The sequence below is a fragment of the Mobula birostris genome, chromosome 3 (genome assembly GCF_030028105.1).
Source record: "Mobula birostris isolate sMobBir1 chromosome 3, sMobBir1.hap1, whole genome shotgun sequence".
Taxonomy (NCBI): Eukaryota; Metazoa; Chordata; class Chondrichthyes; order Myliobatiformes; family Myliobatidae; genus Mobula; species Mobula birostris.
Window position 1 is genome coordinate 219,106,144 of NC_092372.1, and position 24,955 is coordinate 219,131,098.

Consider the following 24,955-nt stretch of genomic DNA (forward strand, 5'->3'; position numbering starts at 1 on the left):
TTAGGAGAATGGGTAAAGAAGCAGCAGTTGGAATACAGTGTTGGGAAGTGTATGGTCCTGCACTTTGGTAGAAGAAATAAAAGCATAGACTACTTTCTAAATGGAGAGAAAATTCAAAAATCTTAAGTGCCAAGGGACTTGGTGGTCCTTATGCAGGAGTCCCTAAAGCTTAATTTGCAAGTTGAGTCCATGGTGAGGAGGCCATTCGTTCTGACAGGACTAGAATATAAAAGCAAGGGTGTAACATTGAGGCACTGGTGAGGGCTTACTTGGAGAATTGTGAGTAGTTTTTGGTCCCTTTGTCCCAGGGTGGAAATAGAGAGGGTATAATTTTAGGGGTATGGGGAAAATTATATGGCAGATGTCAGGAGGTTAGTTTTTACACGGAGTAGTGGGTACATAAATGTGCTGCCAAGGTAGTGATAGAGACAGGTAGATTAGAGACATTTAAGACACTCTTAGATAGGCACATGGATGAAATAAAACTTAGACTATGCGGAAGGGAAAGGTTAGATTGATCTTGAAGCAGTTAAAAAGTCAGCAAATAATATGGTCAAAGGGCCTGTACACTGTTGTACTGTTCTATGTCCTAACTCCCTCTATTCTCGATGTTATGGTCTCTCAACTGTTTGTCTAATTCTCCATATGAGACCCTTTAAAGGCCTTAATGGGGTCCATGCAGATAACATTAATAAGGATGGCTTCATCAATCTATGTTGCCATCTCTGAAAAGCCATTTTTATTTGTGCAGTGTGCAAGGATAACATGCTTTTATTTAATGCCTTTAATGTTGGAAAGTTTTTTACGCGAAGGGGAGGTGCCTGGAACTTGCTGGCCCAGAGGTGGTGTAACCAAATTAGATAGATAGCATTTAAGAAGCACTCAGAGGGGCATATGAGTGGTCAAGGAATGGACCGATAGAGACCAGATGGCATTAGTTTGATGGACACGGACATCGTGGACAAGAGGGTCTGTTCCTGTGTGTAGTGTTCTCTGTTCCATGTTCATTCCCAACTATTGCAGCAGCTCCTGAGTTAATAATTGACTTGAGAAGTAACGCAGTCATCTGACACTAACAATTCCTCCCACACCACCATGGATTTGAGAACAGTAGTGTGGGGAGTCAGATTCTTCCAAACCATGTCTTACGTGCTGTTTATTCTTTTGAGCCTGGTAATCATTCTCGTCGCCCTCCTTTACCTCCTGGGCGCTTTGAGAAGGAGGGGACCGAACGAGCCGCCTCTGGATACCGGCTACCTGCCATGGTTCGGCCACGTCCTGTCCTTCCAAAGGAACACAGAGCAGTTCCTGCAGGAGATGCAGAAAAAGTATGGGGATATCTTCACAGTCCAGCTAGCCGGCTGTTATATTACATTCCTGATGGACCCGATATCCTACGGAGCCGTGATGAAGGTGTCGAGATCGAAATTAGACTTTAAAAAGTTTGCATTTGAGTTGGCTGAAAGGGTATTCGGTTTTCACGCCAAACAACCTGACCATAAGCTGCTGGAGGGAATAAGTAACAAACAGCTCATGGGGGACGGTTTGGTTGTTCTGACCCAAGCCATGATGATAAATCTACAGAAAGTGATGCTTCACAGGACTGCGGACTTTACCAGAGAATGGAAGCAAGATGGACTGTTTAATTACTGCTACAATATAGTATTCAGGGCGGGCTACCTCTCTCTGTTCGGTAACGAACCAACCAAGGGAGATCAGAACCGTGCTAATAAACTGGACCGAGAAAACTCGGAACAACTCTACTATGAGTTCAGGAAATACGACCGACTGTTTCCCAGGCTCGCTTACGCTGTACTCCCGCCCAAGGAGAAGCTGGAAGTCGAGAGGCTTAAGAGGCTGTTCTGGAGCTTACTCTCTGTGCAGAAAATGAGAAACCAGGAACAGACCAGCGGCTGGGTGACAGAGCTCCAGCGCCAGATGGATGAAGAAGGAGTTCACTTGGATATGCAGAGCCGCTACATGTTCCTGCTGCTCTGGGCGTCTCAGGGAAACACCGGTCCCTCGGCTTTCTGGGTCCTCTTAAGCCTTTACCGCAGTCCCAAAGCCTTGAACGCAGTGCGAGCCGAAGTGGACGAGCTGCTGGCGCAGACCGGCCAGCAAGCGACGGCGGACGGGCCACTGGTCAACCTGACCCGGGATATGCTGCAGAAGACTCCGGTGCTGGACAGTGCCGTGGAGGAGAGCCTGCGTATGTACGCCGCTCCACTACTGTCCAGGACCGTGATGGAGGACTTTGAGCTGTCTATGGCTGACGGCTGGCGTTACTTGCTGCAGAAAGGGGACCGGGTGGCTGTTTTCCCTCACCTTTCGATACATATGGACCAGGAACTGCATCCGCGGCCGCACTCCTTCCAGTTCGACCGGTTCCTCAATGCGGACGGGACAAAGAAGACGGACTTCTACAAGAGGGGCCAGAAGCTGAAGTATTACAACATGCCGTGGGGGGCTGGCATCAGTATGTGTCCCGGTCGCTTCTTCGCCACCAACGAACTAAAGCAGTTTGTTTTCCTCATGCTCTGCTACTTCGACTTCGAGCTGGTGAACCCCGAGGAGGATATACCGCCCATTGATCGCTGGGGCTTTGGCATAATGCAGCCTACTTACGATGTCCAGTTCAGATACCGCTTCAGGTGTTAGCAGCTTGTTACTTTTTTTTCCCTAAACGCATACACCAGTTCTATTTACCCAGGTTAACACGTAAAACTCAAAACCACTTATCACTGATAGTTTAAAAATGATTGATAAACTTCTGAATATGTGGGGAATCAATGGGTAGTGAAATAAGAGATATATACATATTGATAGAAGTGTATAAAATGATAAGAGGCATAGATTGAATGGACAGCTAGAGACTTTTTCAAGGGTGGAAATGGCTAATACAAGGGGGCCTAATTTTAAGGTGATTGGAGGAAAGTATAGAGTAGAAGTAGATTTTATACAGGATGTGTGAAACACCTTGCCAGAGATGGTGATAGAGATAGATATATTAGAGACATTTAAGAGACTCTCAGATAGACACATGATGAAAGAAAAATAGAGGGTTATGTGGGAGGGAAGGATTAGCTTGATCTTACAGTAGGGTAAATGGTTGGTATAACATCATGGGCCGAAGGGAATATGGATTGCCGTGTAATTTGTGTTTGACCTCATTGTTGCAGTAGGGAAGGTCGAGGTCCGACAGGTTGGTGATAGAATGGGCAGGGGAATTGCAATGACATGCACCCAGAGTACAAGTTCTGTGCAAAATAGTTGCTTTGTCAGTACTTTGACTCACCAGTGTTGAGAAGGCCAGATCTGGAGCACCAAGTGCAGAAGATGAGTTTGGAGCAGGTGCAGATGAATCTCTGGCTCATTCAGATGGTCCATTTAGGTCCTCAGGTGGTGGTGATTGAGGAGCTGGAGAGATACCACATATGGTTACAGGGGAAAGTTGCTGGAGACTGGGAAGAGTAGCTGAATGGATGAGACCAGACAAAGAAATCATAGAGAGTCATCCCTGTAGAAAGCAAAAAAGTGTTGCGGTGAGGAAAATGTGATTGGTAATGAGAAGCCTGATTAACTCATAATTGTACTTGACCAGCAAAAGTAAATGATTAAAATAAACTGTTAATATTTTTTTTATATTCTAGTCTCAATAGTCCACTTTTTCAAATTCTTTTAATGACTTTGCATGAGAATTCTAGAATAACAAGGGTTGCCACATATTGTATCCAAATTCCTTAAACACAAGCAGAACATTCCTCACACACTTTTGAGGTCACTGCTACAAGAAATGGTGTTCTCATTCTAAGACTGCCTCAAAACCTTAAAAGTTCAAAGAAACAGTTTCATTTATAGAAGAATCTTGTATCAACTTCAGGTTTCTAGTATCTGCAGTTGTTTTCAGTTTTAAGAGCATGACTTCACACTGCTGGATTTGGTAAGAAGAGACCAAAGTTAAATGAGAGCAGAAATTATAGTCACACAAAATGGAAAGGTCCTTTGGCCCACCAATTCCATGCTCACAGGAAGTATCAATCCATACAAATCGCATTTACCAGTCCTTGGACTGTACCTTCTGCTGTCTGACAATTCAAGTGCTCATCTAGATGTGTCTTTAACTGTTGTGAGAGTCTTTGTCTCCACCATGCATTCAGATATTGTGATTTAGGTTTGCAGACACAAGCAATTTCATATCTCAGAATCTGGAGCAACACACAAAAAGTTGGTGGAACTCAGCAGATCAAGCGACATCTATGGAGGGAACTGGGCAGATGACAGCACAGGTCAAGACATTTCATCTGGATAAGGTGGATGGAAGGAGTGGAATAAAAGCTCACATGGATTCGGAATTTGTTTGCCCACAGAAGACAGAGGGTGGTTGTAGATGGAACATATTCTACTTGGAGGTCAGTGATCAATGGTGTTCCACAGGGATCTGTTCTGGGCCCCTGCTCTTTATGATTTTTATAAATGACTTGGATAAGGAAGTGGAAGTTTGCAGATTGCATAAAAGTTGGTGGTGGTGTGGATAGTGTAGAAAAAAGGGATGCAGATGCAGAATAGAGCAGAGCTGGACTGAGAAATGGCAGATGGAGTTCAATCTGGAGAAGTATGAAGTCATTCTCTTTGGAAGGTCAAACCTGAAGGCAGTACAAAGTAAACGGCAGGATTCTTTGCAGTGTAGTGAAACATAATTACCTTGTGTTCCAAATCCATAGATCCCTCAAAGTTGTCACTCAAATTGATAAAGTGGTTAAAAAACGTACAATATGTTGGCCTTCATTGATCAGGGTATGTATTCAAGAGCCACGAGGTAATGTTGCAGCTCTATACAACTCTAGCCTCTTTGGCTTAAACCCAGGGTGAAGCCTAACGGTGGTATGGGAAACCACCAGTCCTGTCTGTCGCCAAAGGGAATCCAGAACTTCGGCCAGTAATACACTGCCCTCTTTTCCTTTAACCTCTCCAAACACCGCGACTGGGAACTTCTGTCCCTCGAGGGGTGCACAATATTGGCTTTCCTCGGTGGCGCACCCCGTAGGGTCATAGCACAGAGTCACATGGGGGTCGACAGCTGGCAGTGGGAGCTCAAACGAAGAGGAGTCCAGATTAAGTGCCCACCACTGGGGGTCGGTAACCGATGAAGCTGTCGTTGTTCACTAGTCCCAGGGTGATACCCTTGTCTGTGCTTAAAATCTCGACCTCCAAGAGACAGAGCAAGTTTCACTCTGCTAGTTTACACCTCATACTGGTGGTGGCTGTAAATGAAGCCTCACACTGGGCCCCCTTGGAATTTCACGTGCATTCCGTGCTTCGGTTCCCATTTCTGATCCCCAGATATAGCCCGCTCGCGTCCTTCTTCCCGCTGGCAACTGTCCGGCTCTTGGCTCGATCCCTCCCCCTCCTGTTTTCTCCTATCATTTCGGATCTCCCCCTCCCCTTCCCCTTTCAAATCTCTTACTAGCTCTTCTTTCAGTTAGTTCTCACGAAGAGTCTCGACCCGAAACATCGACTGCACCTCTTCCTGGAGATGCTGCCTGGCCTGCTGCGTTCATCAGCAACTTTGATGTGTGTTGCTTGATATTCAGCTTTAATATTAGTTCCCTTCGGGGTTGATCGGGATTCGAAAGCCGGGCCCCAGTAATATGTCAAAGCTTGTCGCATTCGATTTCGGTCATTGCCAGGCCAATCCGTATTACGTATTAGTTTTAATCATGTTGGCTAACTTAATTGATAAGCATTGAAGCAGTAAGGCATTAAACTGGGGGGACAGATTCCCATGATTTAAAGGCTTGGTTTCCTGCGGAAGTGCCGTAGCAGACCACAAATCGCTCCCGATTTCTCAGGCTGAGGTTTGTATTCAAGTACTTTAGTGATATTTACGGTTGTTGGAGAGCCCTCTCCAGGGCTTCAATAATCTGGTTTGTCTGTTCATTCTCATTATGCAATCCCGCCTTTAACTCCTGATAGGTTTCATATCTTAATTCTGCCTTCCATTTCCGCCCCTCATCAGCTGAGAGAATCATGCTGCAGAGACCGAATAAATCTTGCGGGGTCGCATTATACACCTGTAGAGTACTGCGGACATACTGAGCAAGTTCTTGAGGCTTCCAGGATGCGTACACCGAAATTACTGAGGACTGTCCATCCTCGGCTGCTCGTGGACTGGGCAGCATTAGGGTGGGCAATTGTCTTTGTGGAGCCATTAACTCTGGGGTTTTATTGGATTCTTCCCTCCCTGTCTCGGAATAATCCTCGGTATTCCATTCCCGGATCTCAGGGTATAGAGTGTTACATACCCCGTAACTGGGTTGCCAAACCAGCAGAAATGGATCAATCAGTTGGAGTCTGGATTACTAGAACTAAGAAATTTTATTAAAGAAACAAGCAACACAGTAATTGAAAGGATAATAAATGCAACAGTTCAGCAATGATAAACACACATGTGCACAGAATTAAGATAACAGGATCAATCAAGCTCTATCGTCTTGGGATAAATGACCAATTTCAAAGTGACGCAAAGTTCAGTCCAATTTAGTTCAGTTCGCAGTAATCGTTGCCATGGCGATGGACAACGTGGGTGGAAGGAGAGAGAGAACAAAAGCGAATGATCATTCAAAACGACTTCCACTCACAGACCTGCGATATTGCTCACAAGCAGCTTTCGGGTGAGTCCTTTGTGATGTCACCTGAGGTCACCGACTGTGGCCCCTCCTCCAGATGCGGTCGATCCTCTGCAGTGAACCCGGCACCCAAGCAAGGGCGGACACACACCGGGTTCCCGCTGATCGTACCTTTCCACCCTGTGCGTTTAAGGCTTGGTTCCGCCACCAGCCTTCCAAAACGACTCCCGCCGACTTGTGGGGTGGCACCGCTTCCAGGGTCTCGTTACCTCGTGGTGTGGTGTGTGTCTTGCCTTAGCGAACCTGTCCCTTTTTATCCCCCTGCTGGGGTATCGCCTGTCCATCACTTCAGACAGTTCAGGGTTCAAAGGGGGAGCCGCTCTAGACAGCTCTCTCGCCCGTCCCTTCATTACACATCTCCAAATCGCCTGTCCATCACTTCAAACAGTTCAGGGTTCAAAGGGGGAGCCGATCTTGACAATACCCAGACTGATGGCTCCTTCATTAACATCTCCAAATGCTGCTTGATTGTCTTCCTTATCTCTCCCTCCCCTGAGGACAGGTGGCAGACCAACTGCTGATGCCACTGGTGCTAGCCCAGGCCAGCAAACATCTTAATTTCTGTGTATTCTCGTCACACTTCCCCCCTTTAAGGATTTTTACCGGGGTAAAAATTACAAACATGAGTACATTATTTGATACACACAAATATACATCTTTATCAGCTATTTGGCTAATACAGAGAATTTGAAGTTGTCAACACCTTGACAGACAGTCAGCAATCACATTTTCCGTCCCTTTTATATGTGTTATTAATAATCCCTTAGACCAGGCTCCAACTTAGCAAACTTCATAGTAGCCAAAAACACTGATGAATTGCGATCAATGTAACCTCTCATTTGGTTTTGTCCCGGACCACAATAACAAGGGTCGTCCAATTCCGACCTAGTTTTCTTTCGCAAGGGCTTAGTAGGAGGGGGAGGGGTAGTGACCGCAGAGTTATTGCAAAACTTCCTACAGTACCCCACCATCTCCAAGAGCCTTCTGAGGGCCCTCTTGTCTGTCGGGGTTGGGAGGTCAGCGATAGCCTGCACTGTAGCTTGCATCGCTGCCAGCTGCCCCTGTGTCACCACAATTCCCAGGTAAGTGACCTTCGCGTGGCCGAACTCATTTTTTTCAAGGTTCACTATCAAGCTGCATTCAGACAGCCTTATTAAATTGCCGATACACACCTCTGTGTTCGTCAGCCCTTTAGTCACTGAATTACTCATTCTATATGAATGTTGTTTACTAGGCTGGCCTATTTTAACAGACACCACCCAACGTCCCAGTTCTTTGCATCGCCTCGGGACAATCAAACACACGGGTGCGAGTCGTTTAATTACTTCTCCTAAAGAGTGGCTTTGTTCGGGGATTAAGGGAGAGACCTTATCAGTAGACCTGGTCAAAAAAATAGCCTTCTCCCATCTGATCGATCCCATACTAATCTTTTCAAAATGGTTACTTTCTCTCATCAGGGGGCCCCTAGTTTCATTGATTTCCGCGCTAATATCAGTAAAACTTAAATAGACAAAAGGTGGGAACATAGATCAATATGTGAACTCATAAGACATGATGTATGCAACATGTGTGAATACAGCTCACAGATCATTCTCAAAGGGACAGCTGTGAGTTGTTAAAAAAACACTGAAGGCAGTTTTTTCTCAGTCAAGGACAGTCTTTCCAACTTCTCACCGAACAGAGCGTGCACAAGCTGGCACCTAATTTTAACCCGCTACCAGAATCAGAGTATCATTTCTTACTTTCCCAACACCCTTAACCTTCATCAATGCATCTGGACAGAAAACTTTCTATGATGCATCGATTAAAAATTGCTAAGAGTCAAATTTCTTTAACCTCCTGAGGAAGTAGAGCTGCTGATAAGCTTTATTAGCCGTGACATCAAGATGGCTGGAGAGGACAGGTTATGGGATACGTTCACTTCAACGAACTTGGAGCTTTCATCCCTCTCATCCTCAGCGCTGCTGATATAGACAAGAGCACATACACCAACCCCTTCTTGAAGTAAACAGCCAGCTCTTTTTATTTTCTGACATTAGAGGAAAGGTCGTTGTCATGACACCATGTTATTCGGAGGGTCTCACCTGGGCCCAACATATTGATGCAATCACAAAAAAGGCATACCAGCACCTGTACTTCATGTGGAGTTTGAGGATATTTGGTATGTCACCAAAGACTCTATCAAATTTCTACAGATATATAGTGGAGAGCGTTCTGGCTGGTTGCATCCCTACCTGGTATGTAGGCTCCAACGTACAGGATCGAAAGAGGCCGCAGAAGCTTGTAGACTTAGCCAATTCCCTCACAGCACAACCCTCCTCAGCATCAAAAGCCATCACAGAAGGTGGCATCCATCATTAAGGACCCTTAACATCTGGGACATGCCATCTTCTCATTGCTACCATTGAGGAGGAAGTACAGGAACCTAAAGACGCACATTCAACTTTCTAAGAACAGCTTCTTCCCTTCGGACTTCAGATTTCTGAGAAGTCCATGAGATCATGAACACAGTCTCACTATTCCTCTTTTGCACTATTTATTACTTTGCAGAAACATAGAAAACCTACAGCACAATACAGTCCCTTCAGCCCACAAAGTTGTGCCGAACTTGTCCCTATCTTAGAAATTACTAGGCTTACCCATAGCCCTCTATTTTTCTAAGCTCCACGTACCTAACCAAAAGTCTCTTAAAAGACCCTATCGTATCCGCCTCCACCACCATTGCCGGCAGCCCATTCCACGCACTCATCACTCTCTGAGTAAAAAACTTACCCCTGAAATCTCCTCCGCACCTACTTCCAAGCACCTTAAACCTGTGTCCTCTTGTGGCAACCATTTCAGCCCTGGGGAAAAGGCCTCTGACTATCCACACGATCAATGCCTCTCATCATCTTATACACCTCTGTCAGGTTTTGTAACTCAGTTATTTTTACGTCTTGCACTGTACACTTGACATGATACAACAAATTTCAAATGTGTTAATGATATTGATATTGATTCTGATTCTGATCCTAAGCTCTCAATCTTCTTCCTGTACTCCGACTCACTATGGTGGTATTATCTGCAAATTTGTAGATGGGTGTTAGCGCAGAATCTGGCCACAGGGTCATGAGTGTACAGGGAAAGAATAAGCGTGATGGAGGTTTTGCTGCCTATCCTTAGTGATTCTTTAGAGTTTGGCGAAGAGTTTGCTTGGAATTATAGTATTGAAGGTGGAGTTGTAGTCAACAAACTATAGTCTAACACAACTGCCTTTATAGTTCAGATGCTCCAGAGATGAGTGTAAAGCCTTTAAAGTTCCTAGGTATTATTATCTTGGAGGACCTGTCCTGGGCCCAGCACTAAGCGCACTTACGAACAAAGCACAGCAGCGCCTCTACTTCCCTGGTAGAGTCCTGCCGAGGGGTCTCAGCCGGAAACATTGACTGTACTTATTTCCATAGTCATAGTCATAGTAGTCATAGTAATACTTTATCGATCCCGGGGGAAATTGGCTTTCGTTACAGTTGCTCCATAAATAATAAATAGTAATAAAACCATAAATAGTTAAACAGTAATATGTAAATTATGCCAGTAAATTATGAAATAAGCCCAGGACCAGCCTATTGGCTCAGGGTGTCTGACCCTCCAAGGGAGGAGTTGTGAAGTTTGATGGCCACAGGCAGGAATGACTTCCTATGACGCTCTGTGTTGCATCTCGGTGGAATGAGTCTCTGGCTGAATGTACTCCTGTGCCCAACCAGTACATTATGTAGTGAATGGGAGACATTGTCCAAGATAGCATGCAACTTGGACAGCATCCTCTTTTCAGACACCACCATCAGAGAGTCCAGTTCCATCCCCACAACATCACTGGCCTTACGAATGAGTTTGTTGATTCTGTTAGTGTCTGCTACCTTCAGCCTGCTGCCCCAGCACACAACTGCAAACATGATTGCACTGGCCACCACAGACTCGTAGAACATCCTCAGCATCGTCCGGCAGATGTTAAAGGACCTCAGTCTCCTCAAGAAATAGAGTCGGCTCTGACCCTTCTTGTAGACAGCCTCAGTGTTCTTTGACCAGTCCAGTTTATTGTCAATTCATATCCCCAGGTATTTGTAATCCTCCACCACGTCCACCCTGATCCCCTGGATGGGAACAGGGGTCACCAGTACCTTAGCTCTCCTCAGGTCTACCACCAGCTCCTTAGTCTTTTTCACATTAAGCTGCAGATAATTCTGCTCACACCATGTGACAAAGTTTCCTACCGTAGCCCTGTACTCAGCCTCATCTCCCTTGCTGATGCATCCAACTATGGCAGAGTCATCAGAAAACTTCTGAAGATGACAGGATTCTGTGCAGTAGTTGAAGTTCAAGGTGTAAATGGTGAAGAGAAAGGGAGACAAGACAGTCCCCTGTGGAGCCCCGGTGCTGCTGATCACTCTGTCGGACACACAGTGTTGCAAGCACATGTACTGTGGTCTGCCAGTCAGGTAATCAAGAATCCATGACACCAGGAAAGCATCCACCTGCATCACTGTCAGCTTCTCCCCCAGCAGAGCAGGGCGGTTGGTGTTGAATGCACTGGAGAAGTCAAAAAACATGACCCTCACAGTGCTCGCTGGCTTGTCCAGGTGGGCGTAGACACGGTTCAGCAGGTATATGATGGCATCCTCAACTCCTAGTCGGGGCTAGTAGGCGAACTGGAGGGGATCTAAGTGTGGCCTGACCATAGGCCGGAGCAGCTCCAGAACAAGTCTCTCCAGGGTCTTCATGATGTGGGAGGTCAATGCCACCGGTCTGTAGTCATTGAGGCCACTGGGGCGTGGCGTCTTCGGCACAGGGACGAGGCAGGACATCTTCCACAGCAGAGGAACCCTCCGGAGCCTCAGTCTCAGGTTGAAGACATGGCGAAGTACTCCACATAGCTGAGGGGCACAGGCTTTGAGCACCCTGGTACTGACACCATCCGGTCCTGCAGCCTTGCTTGGGTTGAGACGTTTCAGCTGTCTTCTCACCTGTTCAGCTGTGAAGCCCACCGTGGTGGTTTCGTGTGGGGAAGGGGTATAGCTATGAGAGCAGGGTGGGGGACTGTGAGGAGGGGTAGGAGGGGAGCTGCTGAGTTCCTCCAGCATTTTGTGTGTGTTGCTCTATTTCGTTAGGAGTTTACGGAGATTCAGCATGGCATCTAAAACTTTGACGAACTTCTATAGTTGTGTTGTGGAAAGTATATTGACTGTCTGCATCACAGCATAGTGTGGAAACACCAATGCCCGTGAATGGAAAATCCTACAAAAAGTAGTGAATACAGCGCAGCCCATCACACATGAAGCCCACCCCACCATTGAGCACATCTGTATGAAACAATATCGCAGGAAAGCAGCATCCATCATCACGGATCCCCACCAGCCAGGACATGCTCCCTTCTCCCTGTTGCCAGCAGGAAGAAGGTACTCTGAATTCACATCACCAGCTTCAGAAACAGTACTACCCCTCAACCATAAGGCTCTTGAATCAAAAGGAGTAACTTCATTCAGCTTCACTTGCCCCATCATTGAAATGTTCACACTTCATCTCATGTTCTTGATGTTCATTGTTTGTTTATTTGTTTGTTTTTCTTTCTTATTTTTGTATTTGCATAGCTTGTTGTCTTCTGCCATATGTTTGAATGCATGAGTCGGACGGTTTTTCATTGATTCCGTTATGGTATTCTAAAGACTTATTGAGTATACCCACAAGAAAATGTATCTCAAGGTTGTATGCGGTGACATATATGTACTTTGATAATAAAATTACTTCGAAATTTGAAAGCCAGGAAGATGGTATTGGCTGTAGACCTGTTTCAGTGGTAGACAAATTGCAGTGGGAAAAGGTGGTCTGAGAGGCTTGAGTCAATCATGCATGACTAACCTTTTGAAGCACTTCATGATGGCGGATGTCAAAGCCACTGGGTGGTAGCTATTAAGAACATAAGAAATAGGAGCGGGAATAGGCCATTCAATAAGATCATAGCTGATCTGGGCTTGGACTCAGGTCCACCTCCCTGCCTTTTCCCATAACTCCTTAAGGCACATTACCTTGTTTGACGTAGAGTCATAGAGACGTACAGCATAGAAACAGGCCTTTTGCCCATCTAGTCCATGCCCATACAATTAAAACTGCCTACTCCCAATGACATGCACTGGGACTATAGCCCCATATCCCTGCTATACATGTACAGTCCCTATCCAAACTTCTCTTCAACATTGAAATCAAGCTCACATATACCATTTGTGCTAGCAGCTCATTCCACAATCTCACAATCCTCTGAGTGAAGTTTACCCTCATGTTCCCTTAAACTTTTCGCCTTTCACCCTTAAGCTGTGAGCTCTTGTTGTAGTCCCACCCAACCTCAGTGGAAAAAGCCTGCTTGCATATACCCTATCTATTCCCTCATAATTTTGTATACCTCTAACAAATCTCCTGTCAATCGTCTAAATTCTAAAGAATACAGTCCTAATCTATTCAATCTTTCCTTATAACTCAGGTCCTGCACACCCAGCAACATCCTTGTAATTTTTTTCTGCACTCTTTCAATCTTCTTTACATCTTTCCTGCAGGTAGATTACCAAAACTGCATGAAAAACTCTAAATTTGGCCTCACCAATATCTTGTGCAACTTCACTGTAATATCCCATCTCCTGTACTCACTACATGAATTTATGAAGGTCAATGTACCAAAATCTTTCTTTATGGCCCTGTCTACCTATGACACCACTTTCAATGAATTACAGACCTGTATTCCCAGATCTCTTTGTTCTACCACACTCCTCAGCCCCCTACTATTCACTGTGTAAGACATATCCTGGTTGGTCCTACCAAAGTGCAAAACCTCGCATGTATGCATTAAATACCATCTGCCATTTTTCAGCCCATTTTACCAGCTGATGCAGACCCCACTGTAAGCCATGATAGCCTTCCTCACTGTCCACTATACCCCAGATCTTGGTGTCTTCCATAAATATGCTGATCTAGTTAACCACATTATCATCCAGATAATTTTATATAGATGACAAACAACAAAGGAGCCAGCATCAATCCCTGCAGTACACCACTAATCACAGGCTTCCAGTCAGGGAGGCAACCATCTACTACCACTCTCTGGCTTCTCCCACAAAGCCAAGGTCTAATCCATTTTACTACCTCATCCTGAATGCCAAGCAACTGAACCTTCTTGACAATCCTCCCATGCGGGACCTTACTAAAGTCCATGTAGACAACATCCACTGCCTTGCCTTTATCCTGGTAACTTCCTCAAAGATTGTTTAGACATGACCTTCCATGCATGAAGCCATGTTGGCTATCTTTAATCAGTCCATGTTTATTCAAATACTTATATGTCCGGTCCCTTCGAATACCTTCCAATAGCTTTCCTACAACTGATGTCAGACTCAGCGGCCTATAATTTCCTAGTTTTTGTTTAGAGCTTGTTTTGAAACAGCAGAACAACATTGGCTATCCTCCAATCCTTTGGTACCTCTCCTGTTGCTAAGGATGTTTTAAGTATCTCTGCAATTTCTCCACTTGCCTTGTGTATGGTCTGAGGGAGCACCTTGTTAGGCCCTAGGGATTTATCCACCCTGATTTACCTAAGGGTAGCAAACACCTCCTCTGTAATCTTTACAGGATCCATGATGTAGATACCACTTTTCCTCACTTCTATGGATGCTATATCCATCTCCCAAGTAAATGCGTATACAAAGAATACATTTAAAATCTCTCAAATCTGTTTTGACTTCACACATGGACTACCATTCTGGTTTTCCAGAGGACCAATTTTGTCCCTAGCAATCTTTTTGCTCTTGACATTGCTGTAGACCCTTGAGATTCTCCTTCACCTTGCCTGCTAGAACAACTTCATGCCTTCTTTTAACCTTCCTGATTTCTTTCCTAAGCATGCTCTTACATTTCTTGAACTTCATATTTGTTCCTACTTGCCTATACCATCCGGGAAAATCATTCTTGCCCAGAGAACCTCCTGTCCATTTCCCTAACTAATTAATCAGCTATTTCCACAGCTTCCCTTCTGAATCACAGTGGTAAACTCAGTGCCAGGGACCCGACCTCTGTGACTTTCCTCTGTTAGGTCAAACCACGCCGCCAGTATCCAAAGTGGTACCTGTTGTTGAGGGGGGATGGCCACAGGAGTACTCTACTAGCTCCTTACCCCTTTCCCCTTCCTAACTGTCACCCAATTTTCTGTGTCCTGCTCCTTGGATGTAGCCACCTCCCTATACGTCCTATCTCTCATCCCTTCAGCCTCTCGAATGATCTGGAGATCATCCCGCTCCAGCTTCAACTCCTTACCGCGGATTATTAGAAGCTGCAGCTGGATGCACTCCTCACAGTTGTAGTTGTCAGGGACACTAGAGGACTCCCTCCCTTCCCACATCCTGCAAGAGGAGAATTCAGTTATCCTCTTTAGCATCTCTACTGTCCTAGCTGAGCAGATATAAAGAAGGGAAGTAAAAAATCTTAACCTACAGCTTTTCTTTTCTTTGCTTTCTCTGATTGAAGCCTCTCTTCACTGAAGCCTTGAAGAGCTTAAGTCTCAGGATCACCACTGTGACTCTGTCCACTCAGACGACGGCTGCTGCGATGATGGCCTCATGTGCTTGCCTCTGCCTTCCTTTAATTTGTCCTTACTAATCAATCTCAAACACGATTGGTCACTGGTGTCACATACCCCGTGACGGGAATAAAGAACCAGCAGAGATGGAAAACACTTTTTTTTTTAGATTATGAAGACACGTAGTCCTCTTTTCTTGTCATTTAGTAATGCATGCATTAAGAAATGATACATTATTTCCTCCGGTGTGATATCACAAAACACAGGATAGACCAAGACTGAAAAAACTGACAAAACCACATAATTATAACATATAGTTACAAACAGTGCAACAATACCATAACTTGATGAAGAAGTCCATGAGCACAGTAAAGTTCAAAGTTTCTCAAATGTCCCACATCTCACGCAGACGTGAGAAGGAAGAAAAACTCTCCCTGCCAAGCCGACCACAATCCAACTCTGAGTCACCCGAAAACTTCGAGTTCTGATCAGCTCTCCGACACCGAGTACTGAGTGCCATCTCTGTCCGAACGATTCGACCTCCTTCTCGGTCACCAAAAGCAGGCAAGGCCAGGGATTTTGAGGCCTACCCTTTGAAAGATTCCCGACCAGGCAGTAACGACAGCAGCGAATGGGCGTTTCAGAAATTTCTCCAGATGTTCCTCTGTGCTTTCACGTCCATTCTCCATCAAATCAGAATTGTTCACGGCCCCTATTTAACAGATACGATATCATTTTTCACCGGAGGGCTGCGCACACGCAGGCGCGCCGCCATCTTCTTTGGAGTCTAGTATTGCTATAAACTAATAATATTTATTAATAACTACGCAATACTGTAAAATAAATGTAGATAAATCAAACAGGTTAGCAATGATTATATATATAAGTAAGCATATCAGTAAGTGTGGGAATATATGTATGAAAAACCAAGCTTCTTTAAGTCTAGGGGTAAAAAGATACAGTCTTACAATGTTGAGTAAAGTTCAGTTCAGTTCAGTTCATGGTATGTGGTTGAGAAACGAGAGAGGGAGTGAGTTGAGTCTTCAGGTGAGCTGTTGCCGTTGATCTTCTCGTCATCCTCCGAAATCTTTCACAAGTCACCGACTGTGACTTAACAACAGAGGGCACCGTACTTCGGTGTGGTGGAGCTATCTACCCAGGCCAAGGTCGGACACGTGGGCAACTCCCCACCGGTCTTACCTTTGAATTTTAACTGGAAGAGCAATTGGATTGATCCGCCTGATCGATCCTCCAAAACCCGCTTTCTCTGTGGGCACAGCAATGCTCATTCAGCATCCAGATCATATGTCTGAGGTCTGTATCATCTGACCTCCTATTTATCTCCCGTGCTGAGAATCACCTGTCATTCAAAGAGTCCCTCCTTCCTTTGTCTGTAAAGAAATGCAAGCAGGCAACTAGTCCTTGAAGGTAACATCAATAATGTGCTGTCAGTCACCATAGCAACCTTCGAGCTGCTCGGTGTTATCTCCAAAGTAAAAATCCAAAGTTACCTCCCGTGCCGTGACGGGACAGTCCAACCGTTAATCTTCGTCTCTCTCTCTCTTTTCAAAACAAACCATCAGTGATAAATAACTCTCTCTTTCTCTCTTCAAACAGTTAATAGCAGCACTCCTGGATCCCCTCACACTGGTCAAAGTCTATTACGCTCCCCAACCTGCTGCTCCCTTTTTCTCCTTGGGCAGTGGACCTGACTGAAATCAAACAACAGGAATTCTGCAGATGCTGGAAATTCAAGCAACACACATCAAAGTTGCTGGTGAACGACGAAGTTCACCAAAGTTGCTGGTGAAGTGTCCTGACGAAGGGTCTCGGCTTGAAACGTTGACTGTACCTCTTCCTAGAGATGCTGCCTGGCCTGCTGCGTTCACCAGCAACTTTGATGTGTGCTGAGTGAAATCACCTCCTTTCAAACTTCCGATTTAGGTACCAGGATGATAATGGTCTTCTTAAAACAAGTGGAATGAAGCAGGGAGAGGTTAAAAAATGTCTGGAAGTGTCCCCATCAGCTTATCAGCACAGGATCTAAGGTCACAGCCGCAGACATCATCAGGGCCAGATGCATTCTGTGGGTTCATTATCCAGATAAATGATCTTACATCTGTAGCAGTGACAATGGGTTTAGGTGCATTGGAGATATATAAAATGATGAATGATCTGGATAGAGAGCATTGCAGCAGGCTGCTGTCGCTGATGGAGTGGTCACACAACAAAGGACACAGGTATAATGCAAGGAGAAAGAATGTGAAGAAAAGCTTTTCGACGCAGTGCGTGTTTGCAGTTTGAACACACTTCCTGCAGGTATGGTGGAGACAGGTTCCATTGTATCTTTCAAGAGGAAATTTCCGAGAAACATACACAAATCTGCCAGTTGAGGTGAAAATGGGACAATTTTTTAACAAGCTGCAGCACTCCATTGGAAAAGAAATAAGGACAATTCACTGGGTCGCCAACTTGGCCACAAGCCAGTGAATTTGATCTCACAGGTCACTGATGCTGAATATTCACAGAAATAAGTTTAACATGTGTGTATTCTATGAAGAAACTTCCTGAACATTAAGTATCTGTGCAAGAGCCTCTGAAAGAGGAGGGTGAGCATATGAGACACTAAGGTTGTGAACCATGTTGGTACTACCAACCACAACATAGGTACGAAAAGATTTATGGTCCTGCAAAGGAAGTTTAAGGAGTTAGGTGGAAAATTGAAAATCGGAAGTGTATGCACTGTTTTTGGTTTTCCTCTCAGGCTGAATGACATTAGACCTAGAGGTCACAGGTTTATGATCAAAGATGAAATACTTAAAGGGGAACTTCTTCATTCAAAGGACAGTATAAGCATGAAACAAACTGCTAGCAGAAATGGTGGGTGTAGGTTCAATTGCAACATCTAAGAGAAGGTTGGATAGATAATATGGATGCCAGGGGTTTGGAGAAATATGGATTAGTTGCAAGTAGGTGGGACTAGGCAGAACAGCGGGACTATATGGGCCAAAGGCCTATTTCTCTGCTATAATACTCTGTGACTTCTATGGGTCTCATCTTGGAAATATTCCATGTGGAAGATAGACCAGATTAATGCATGGCTAAAGAGATGCTACAGGAGAGAGGATCATTGAAGGCTCTACTGGGCAGTACTGAGCTGTACAAAAAGGATGGGTTGCACCTGTACTAAAGAAAGACTACTATCCTTGCAAGGATGTTAGTTAGCCACTGCCATTCAGGAGGGTTTCAACTCATGAGGCAGATGGGTGGGAGTCAAAATAACAGTGTAGCAAGGTTGATTCATATGCAGAAAACAGAACAGGCAAATCCAGACAACCTTTTCATAAATCTCCCCTGTCCGAAGTCAACACGACTCATGCCTTCATGGATGTCAGACTGTAACCAATCCGTAACCTTGCTTAACAAATTTAGACAGAGAAATATTCAACAGCACCCATGAACAGTAGCAGATTCAAAATGTAGTTTAAAACAAGAAACAAAAAAAAACCAACAAGCTTACTGGATGTATATATTCAAACATTTATTGAGTTCTGAGAGAATATACTTATAGACTATATAAAAGCATATACACCCATGCATACATAGATATTTCTGCTATATATTTAAAATGCACTTGACACACAAAGTTCATGAAAATGTTGGTGCTGTGTGTAGCATAGTACTTATGATGTACAGCTGTTAAACTGAAGGTCTGAACTATTGCCCTGAAGGGTCAAGTTCCAGACCCATTTTGATGTAATTTAAATTCAAGGCTAATAAAAATTGAATTTTTTAGAGAACTGGTATCAGCCATGGTGACAATGAAGCTAGTGGATTGCTGCAAAAGAAAATACAACTACTTTCCTCTAGGGAAAGAAGTCTGCATGATGTTTGGTTGACTCTTAATTAACTTCTGATAAAGCTGCACAGTAATGACAGGCAAGGAAAGCAGTAGATGGTAAAGGAGGCTCACCAAAACATTAAGAGAAATTAGGAGTGGACAACAGATGCTGCCCATTCTAAAAGAAACATTTGTCAGCTTTTGGATATTTTCTTCTTGCTAATAATTGTTCACTGCATTTCTGCAGCTATAGAAAATGAGAATTAAAACTAATGATATTGACTGAACAGTCTAGGAAGGACAAAAACAGGGACCACAGTCAATGAAGTTACAGGAAGCTTGACCACAAGCACTAGAGGTCAGTCTCTCGACTCATAGTTGGATGTAACTGATACAACCTCAGGGAAATCAGATCACACACAGATAAGGAAATCATTTTGTACCTTTCAGTGAGAATCCTTTTTCAATGCCGTAGGGTTCTTTCAGATTCACAAAATGCTGGAGAAACTCAGCAAGTCAAGCAGCATCTGGAGGGGAATAAACAGTTCACGTTTTGGGCTGAGACCCTTCATCAGGTTGAAGGATCTTAGCCCGAAACATAGTACTCCTTTCTCTCTCCCCACCTCCTTCTTCCCACTTTCCTTTTCAGTTTTGATCAAGGATCTTGGTCCAAAATATTGACTGTTCCTTCCCTTTCATAGATACTGCCTGGACTGCTAGGATCCTCCACCATTTTGTGTGTGCAGCTCAAGATTTCCAGCATCTGCAGAATCCCTTGTGCTTATTCTTCCAGGCTTTGCGTGCTTAGTATCCCTTCACAACAAACTTGGCTTTCCTGGAATCAGTCTGATAAATCTTTACTGTACTTTCATTATTGCAAGTGTATTCTTTCATGGGAAAGGGGCCAGATTTACAAATGATATTCCAGATGTTGTCTCTTGTGGACCCTATATAATTTGACCAGGTTATCGCTACTTTGTATTCAGTTCCTCTTATATAAAGACTAGCATGTCATTTGCTTTATGAATTGCTGGTTCACTAATTAGGACAACCAAATTCCTTTGCAAGCTGATATCATTCAATTCCTCATCAATAAAATGAATAAACCATAAGGCATCGAAGAAAGATTCTGACTGAAAGGTACAAAATTATTTCATTTTCTGTGTCTGTAATCTGATTTTCCTGAGGTTACTAAGCTTTTTGCACTGTTGTGACTGAGTTCAAGAAAGCTTGCAAACTAAAGTGATGTTGTCACTTAGCATATCAGACATGGTCACAGTTGATCAATCAATAGTTGGGATGTTTGTATATTCAAGAGTCAGCACTCACAGCATTAAATTTGAGTATCCAGGATTTCTGTCCCTAGAAACTTTTAGACCATAAGGACATAGGAAAAGATTCAGGCTATTCAGCCCGTTGAGTTTTCTCCTCCATTCCATCCCTCTCAACCCCATTCTCCTGCCTTCTCCCCACAACCTTTGACCCCCCCCCCACTAACCAAGAACCTATCAAACTCTGGTTTAAATATAGCCAATGACTTGGCCTGACAGCCGTTTGTGGCAATGAATTCCACAGATTCCCCACCTTCTGGCTAAAGAAATTCCTCCTCATCTCTATTTTAAAAGGGTGCCCCTCTATTCTGAGGCTGTAGCCTCTGATCCTAGACTCACCCACTGTAGGAAACATACTTGCTACATCCACTCTGTCTAGGCCTTTCAATATTCGATAGATTCCAATGAGATCCCCCCACCCCCCGCCATCCTTCTAAACTCCAGTGAGTACAGTCCCAGAACCATCAAATACACTTCACATGTTAACCCTTTCATTCATTGAATCATTCTTGTGAACCTCCCCTTGACCCTCTCCAACATCTTTTCTTAGATAAGGGGCCCAAAACTGCTAACAGTACTACAGTGTCTTATAAAGCCTCAGCTCAGATATTCTTGCTCTAATATTCTAGTCCTCTCAAAATGAACGCTAACATTATATTTGTCATCCTTATGACCAAGTCAACCTGTAAGTTACCTCTAGGGAATCCTGCACAAGGACTCCCAAGTCCCTTTGCACCTCTGATTTTTGAATTTTCTCCCTGTTTAGAAAACAATTTATGCCTTTATACCAAAGTGCATGACCATCCACTTCTCTACATGATATTCTATCTGCCACTTTGCCATTCTTCCAATCTGCACAAGAGTTCCTGCGAACTCCCTGCTTCCTCAACACTCGATAGCCCTCCAAATACTCCACCTTTGATTTTTTTCTCTATCAAAGTGGATAGGCTGATATCTTTTTCTACATTGCATTCCATCTGCCATCTTTCGACCATTCTGTTAGCCTGTCTGTATTTCCCCTTGAAGGCTCCTTGCATACTTCTCATATTTTTGTGTTGCCCTATAGTCTTGTCTCATCTTGGAACTTGGATATATTACACTTGGTCCTCTCTTTCCAAATCATTGATATAAATCAATCCCTGCTCTGATCCTTGTAGCACCCTATTGATTATATCATCTTGAGTTGAAAATGACTTACTTGTTTCAACTCTGTGTTTTCTTTTTGTAATTTAATCCTCAGTCCACATGAGTATATTACTGCCAATGCCATGTGCTCTAAATTTGTTTTATAATATGATGTGACTTATTGAAGCTCTTCTGTAAAGTCATAATACACCACATCCATTGGTCCCCTTTATCTATTCTACTAATTACCACTCAAAACTCCCCACAGATTTATCAAACATGATTTTCCTTTTATAAACCTGCATTATATCTGAGCAGTCCTCTTGTTATTTTTTCTATGATCCTCTTCCCTATTCTTGCAGCCTGTCCATCAAATCCAATTGAAAGAGGGAAGATAGGATGAAACAAAAGTTAACTCAGGATCAGGAGACAAGGCTTCCTCAGTATGCAAGTAGTTACGATCTGGAACTCTCTGCCCCAAGAGTGGTGTAAACAGTCAATCCGAACAATCAAAGGAAAATCAGATAGGCATGTGAGGAAGAACAGTTTGCTGGACTGTGGGGAAAGTGGGCATGAATAAAATGCTGGGATCAATCTACTTGGTGTCAATGTAGACCCAGTGGGCTAATTGATCTCCTTCTGTGCCATAAGAATTTAATGATTCAATGGTTCATAAGACTTTAAGTTATAGGAGCAGAATTAGGCCATTCAGCCAATTGAGTCTGCGTCGCCATTTCTTCACGCTTACTTATTATCCCTTTTATCCCCATTCTCCTGCTTTCTCCAGTAACCTTCTCGAATGGTTCAATAGGGGTCATGTGAGGAAAACCTGAGTGGGAAAGAATAAAGTGATGAGAGTAGAGGACACGTATCAAATATGCGTGCAACATCATTCATCCTGAATGATGTTGTTGCTTCTGAGATGGATGTTTGGCAAAACCTCTAGAAGATGTCCTTTGATTTGCTGCAAGATACTATGCTTCAGAAGGTGTTTGGTTTGGTTAGTTCACAAGCGCCCTGTACACAATGGCATGTTAAAGTATTTTTGGATGGTGAAGATTCAATTCAACAATATTTGTAGAATAGGAAGATTGACTTCTCAGCATTGTGTCTCCACATCCTTCCTACACCATAGTCATTTCCACATCAGAACACACACAGTTTTGCTGCTTGCTGAGTTCACTTTGCTCTGGTGCAGTAGTAACGATGATCCCCAGATCCTTATAACAGCCAGTCTTCTTGACTATCTTCATTAAAATATTCTTCGGGTGTCTTCTAAATCTTTCATTCACAAAAGCATAGAGGAGTGGGTTGAAGCAGCAGTGGGTGAAAGCAATGGACTCCGTCACCTGCAATGCATAATCCAGCCTTTTGCTCATCTCACAGCCGCCAATCACACCCAGATCCTCCAGGGAATGCAAGAAAAGGACAATGTTGTAAGGGAACCACAAAACAAAGAAAACAGCGACTAACATGATGACCAGTTTTAAGGCTTTGTCCTTGCCAAAGGATCTGGACTTGAGGAGGACAGATGCAATCTGTGTATAAAAGAAAATCATGGCAAAAAATGGAATGATAAATGCAATGATGTTGATCTGGAGTTGGATTGTAGTCTTCCAGAGCACTAGTTGATCACTACCATAGTTACTGAGGCAGGTGTACCTATCACTGACTTTCCTGGACTGGCTGAAGATGAATTCAGGGATTGTAACCAACATTGCTAGGGTCCAGACAGCGGCACTGATGATGATGCTTTTGAAGATTGTCCTGTAGTTCTTCATAGAGACTGTGTGAACAATTTGCAGATACATGTCCATACTCATGCAAGCAATGAAGAAGATACCACTGTAGAAATTCATGGTGTAGACTGCACTTATTATTTTACACATGGCATTTCCAAAGATCCACTCTGAGGTCACATAAGTGGCCCAAAAGGGAAGGGATACAGCAAATAAAAAGTCAGAAACGGCCAAATTCAGTAGGTAGATGTCAGTCATCGTTTTCAATTTCAGATACTTAACGATCATGAGGACAAGGAAGCTATTGCCTAACATTCCAAAAACAAACACTGTAATATATAGCACAGGGAGGAAGATCTTCCCAAAGGCCTTCACTTCCTCCTTTCCACAGAAAAGGTAGGGAATGAGGTCAATATCACTGTAGTTATAATCCTCATTGTAGTAGGTTGTATTGGGGGAAGGGTCCACCAAACTAATCGAACTCATCTTCATGAAAGTAACAGAAGAAACTTGGTTCCTCGCTGAAAGTAGAAAATAACAAAATTGTTAGGGATATTTCAACAGAAAATTCAATGATTTGCTCTTGAGCAAACATATATGAGTTAAAAAGAATTATTTTCTTCTTAGACTCAGAAGGAAACACAATAATGCTTTAGTTTTGTCATATGCAATGAACCCTCGATGATGAGATACAAAAGACAAAGGTTTTCACTCAAGTCTGCGCTGAATTAAATATAGCTGGAAAGAACCATATTGTATTTATATACAGTAACACTATTCTTGATCTCAGGTTTCAAAACATATTAAAACCAATGAACACACGTCAAAGTTGCTGGTGAATGCAGCAGGCCAGGCAGCATCTCTAGGAAGAGGTACAGTCGACGTTTCGGGCCGAGACAATTCATCAGGACCAACTGAAAGAAGAGCTAGTAAGAGATTTGAAAGTGGGAGGGGGAGGAGGAGATCCAAAATGATAAGAGAAGACAGGAGGGGGAGGGATGGAGCCAAGAGCTGGACAGTTGATTGGCAAAAGGGATATGAGAGGATCATGGGACAGGAGGCCCAGGGAGAAGGAAAACGGGCGGGGGGGGGGAACCCAGAGGATGGGCAAGGGATATAGTGAGAGGGACAGAGAGAGAAAAAGGAGAGAAAGAGAAAGAATGTGTGTATATAAATAAATAACAGATGCGGTACGAGGGGGAGGTGGGTCATTAGCGGAAGTTAGAGAAGTCAATGTTCATGCCATCAGGTTGGAGGCTACCCAGGCGGAATATAAGGTGTTGTTCCTCCAACCTGAGTGTGGCTTCATCTTTACAGTAGAGGAGGCCGTGGATAGACATATCAGAATGGGAATGGGATGTGGGATTAAAATGTGTGGCCACTGGGAGATCCTGCTTTCTCTGGCAATAATAAGTTCCTTGGACTTGCTGACATTGAGAGAGAGGTTGTTGTTGTGGCATCACTCAGCCAGATTTTCAGGCTCTCCTATATGCTGATTCATCACCACCTTTGATCTGTCCAATGACAGTGGTGCTGTCAGTAAACTTACATACAGTATTGGAGCTATATAGGTATAAAACGAGTAGAGTAGGGAACTGAGCACACAGTCTTGTGGTTCACCTGTGCTGATGGTGATTGTGGAG

The 24,955-nt window shown here is 43.9% G+C and overlaps 2 protein-coding genes across 2 annotated transcripts; one reads left to right on the forward strand and one right to left on the reverse strand.

Annotated features, from left to right (window-relative positions):
• The first annotated feature begins 1,140 nt into the window (after positions 1 to 1,140).
• Positions 1,141 to 3,607, forward strand: LOC140194794 (5-beta-cholestane-3-alpha,7-alpha-diol 12-alpha-hydroxylase-like). Its single transcript, XM_072252076.1, has one exon. It carries the CDS (start codon positions 1,141 to 1,143, stop codon positions 2,656 to 2,658), a length of 1,518 nt encoding a protein of 505 aa, XP_072108177.1. The 3' UTR covers positions 2,659 to 3,607.
• An 18,988-nt stretch (positions 3,608 to 22,595) lies between these two features.
• LOC140194795 (atypical chemokine receptor 2-like) lies at positions 22,596 to 23,804 on the reverse strand. The gene has a single exon (XM_072252077.1). It carries the CDS (start codon positions 23,802 to 23,804, stop codon positions 22,698 to 22,700), a length of 1,107 nt encoding a protein of 368 aa, XP_072108178.1. The 3' UTR covers positions 22,596 to 22,697.
• Positions 23,805 to 24,955: the final 1,151 nt, after the last annotated feature.

Bases quoted from the DNA above. Each gene is read 5' to 3' on its own strand.
- LOC140194794 (XM_072252076.1), top strand. From the start codon at position 1,141: ATGTCTTACGTGCTGTTTATTCTTTTGAGCCTGGTAATCATTCTCGTC.
- LOC140194795 (XM_072252077.1), bottom strand. From the start codon at position 23,804: ATGAAGATGAGTTCGATTAGTTTGGTGGACCCTTCCCCCAATACAACC.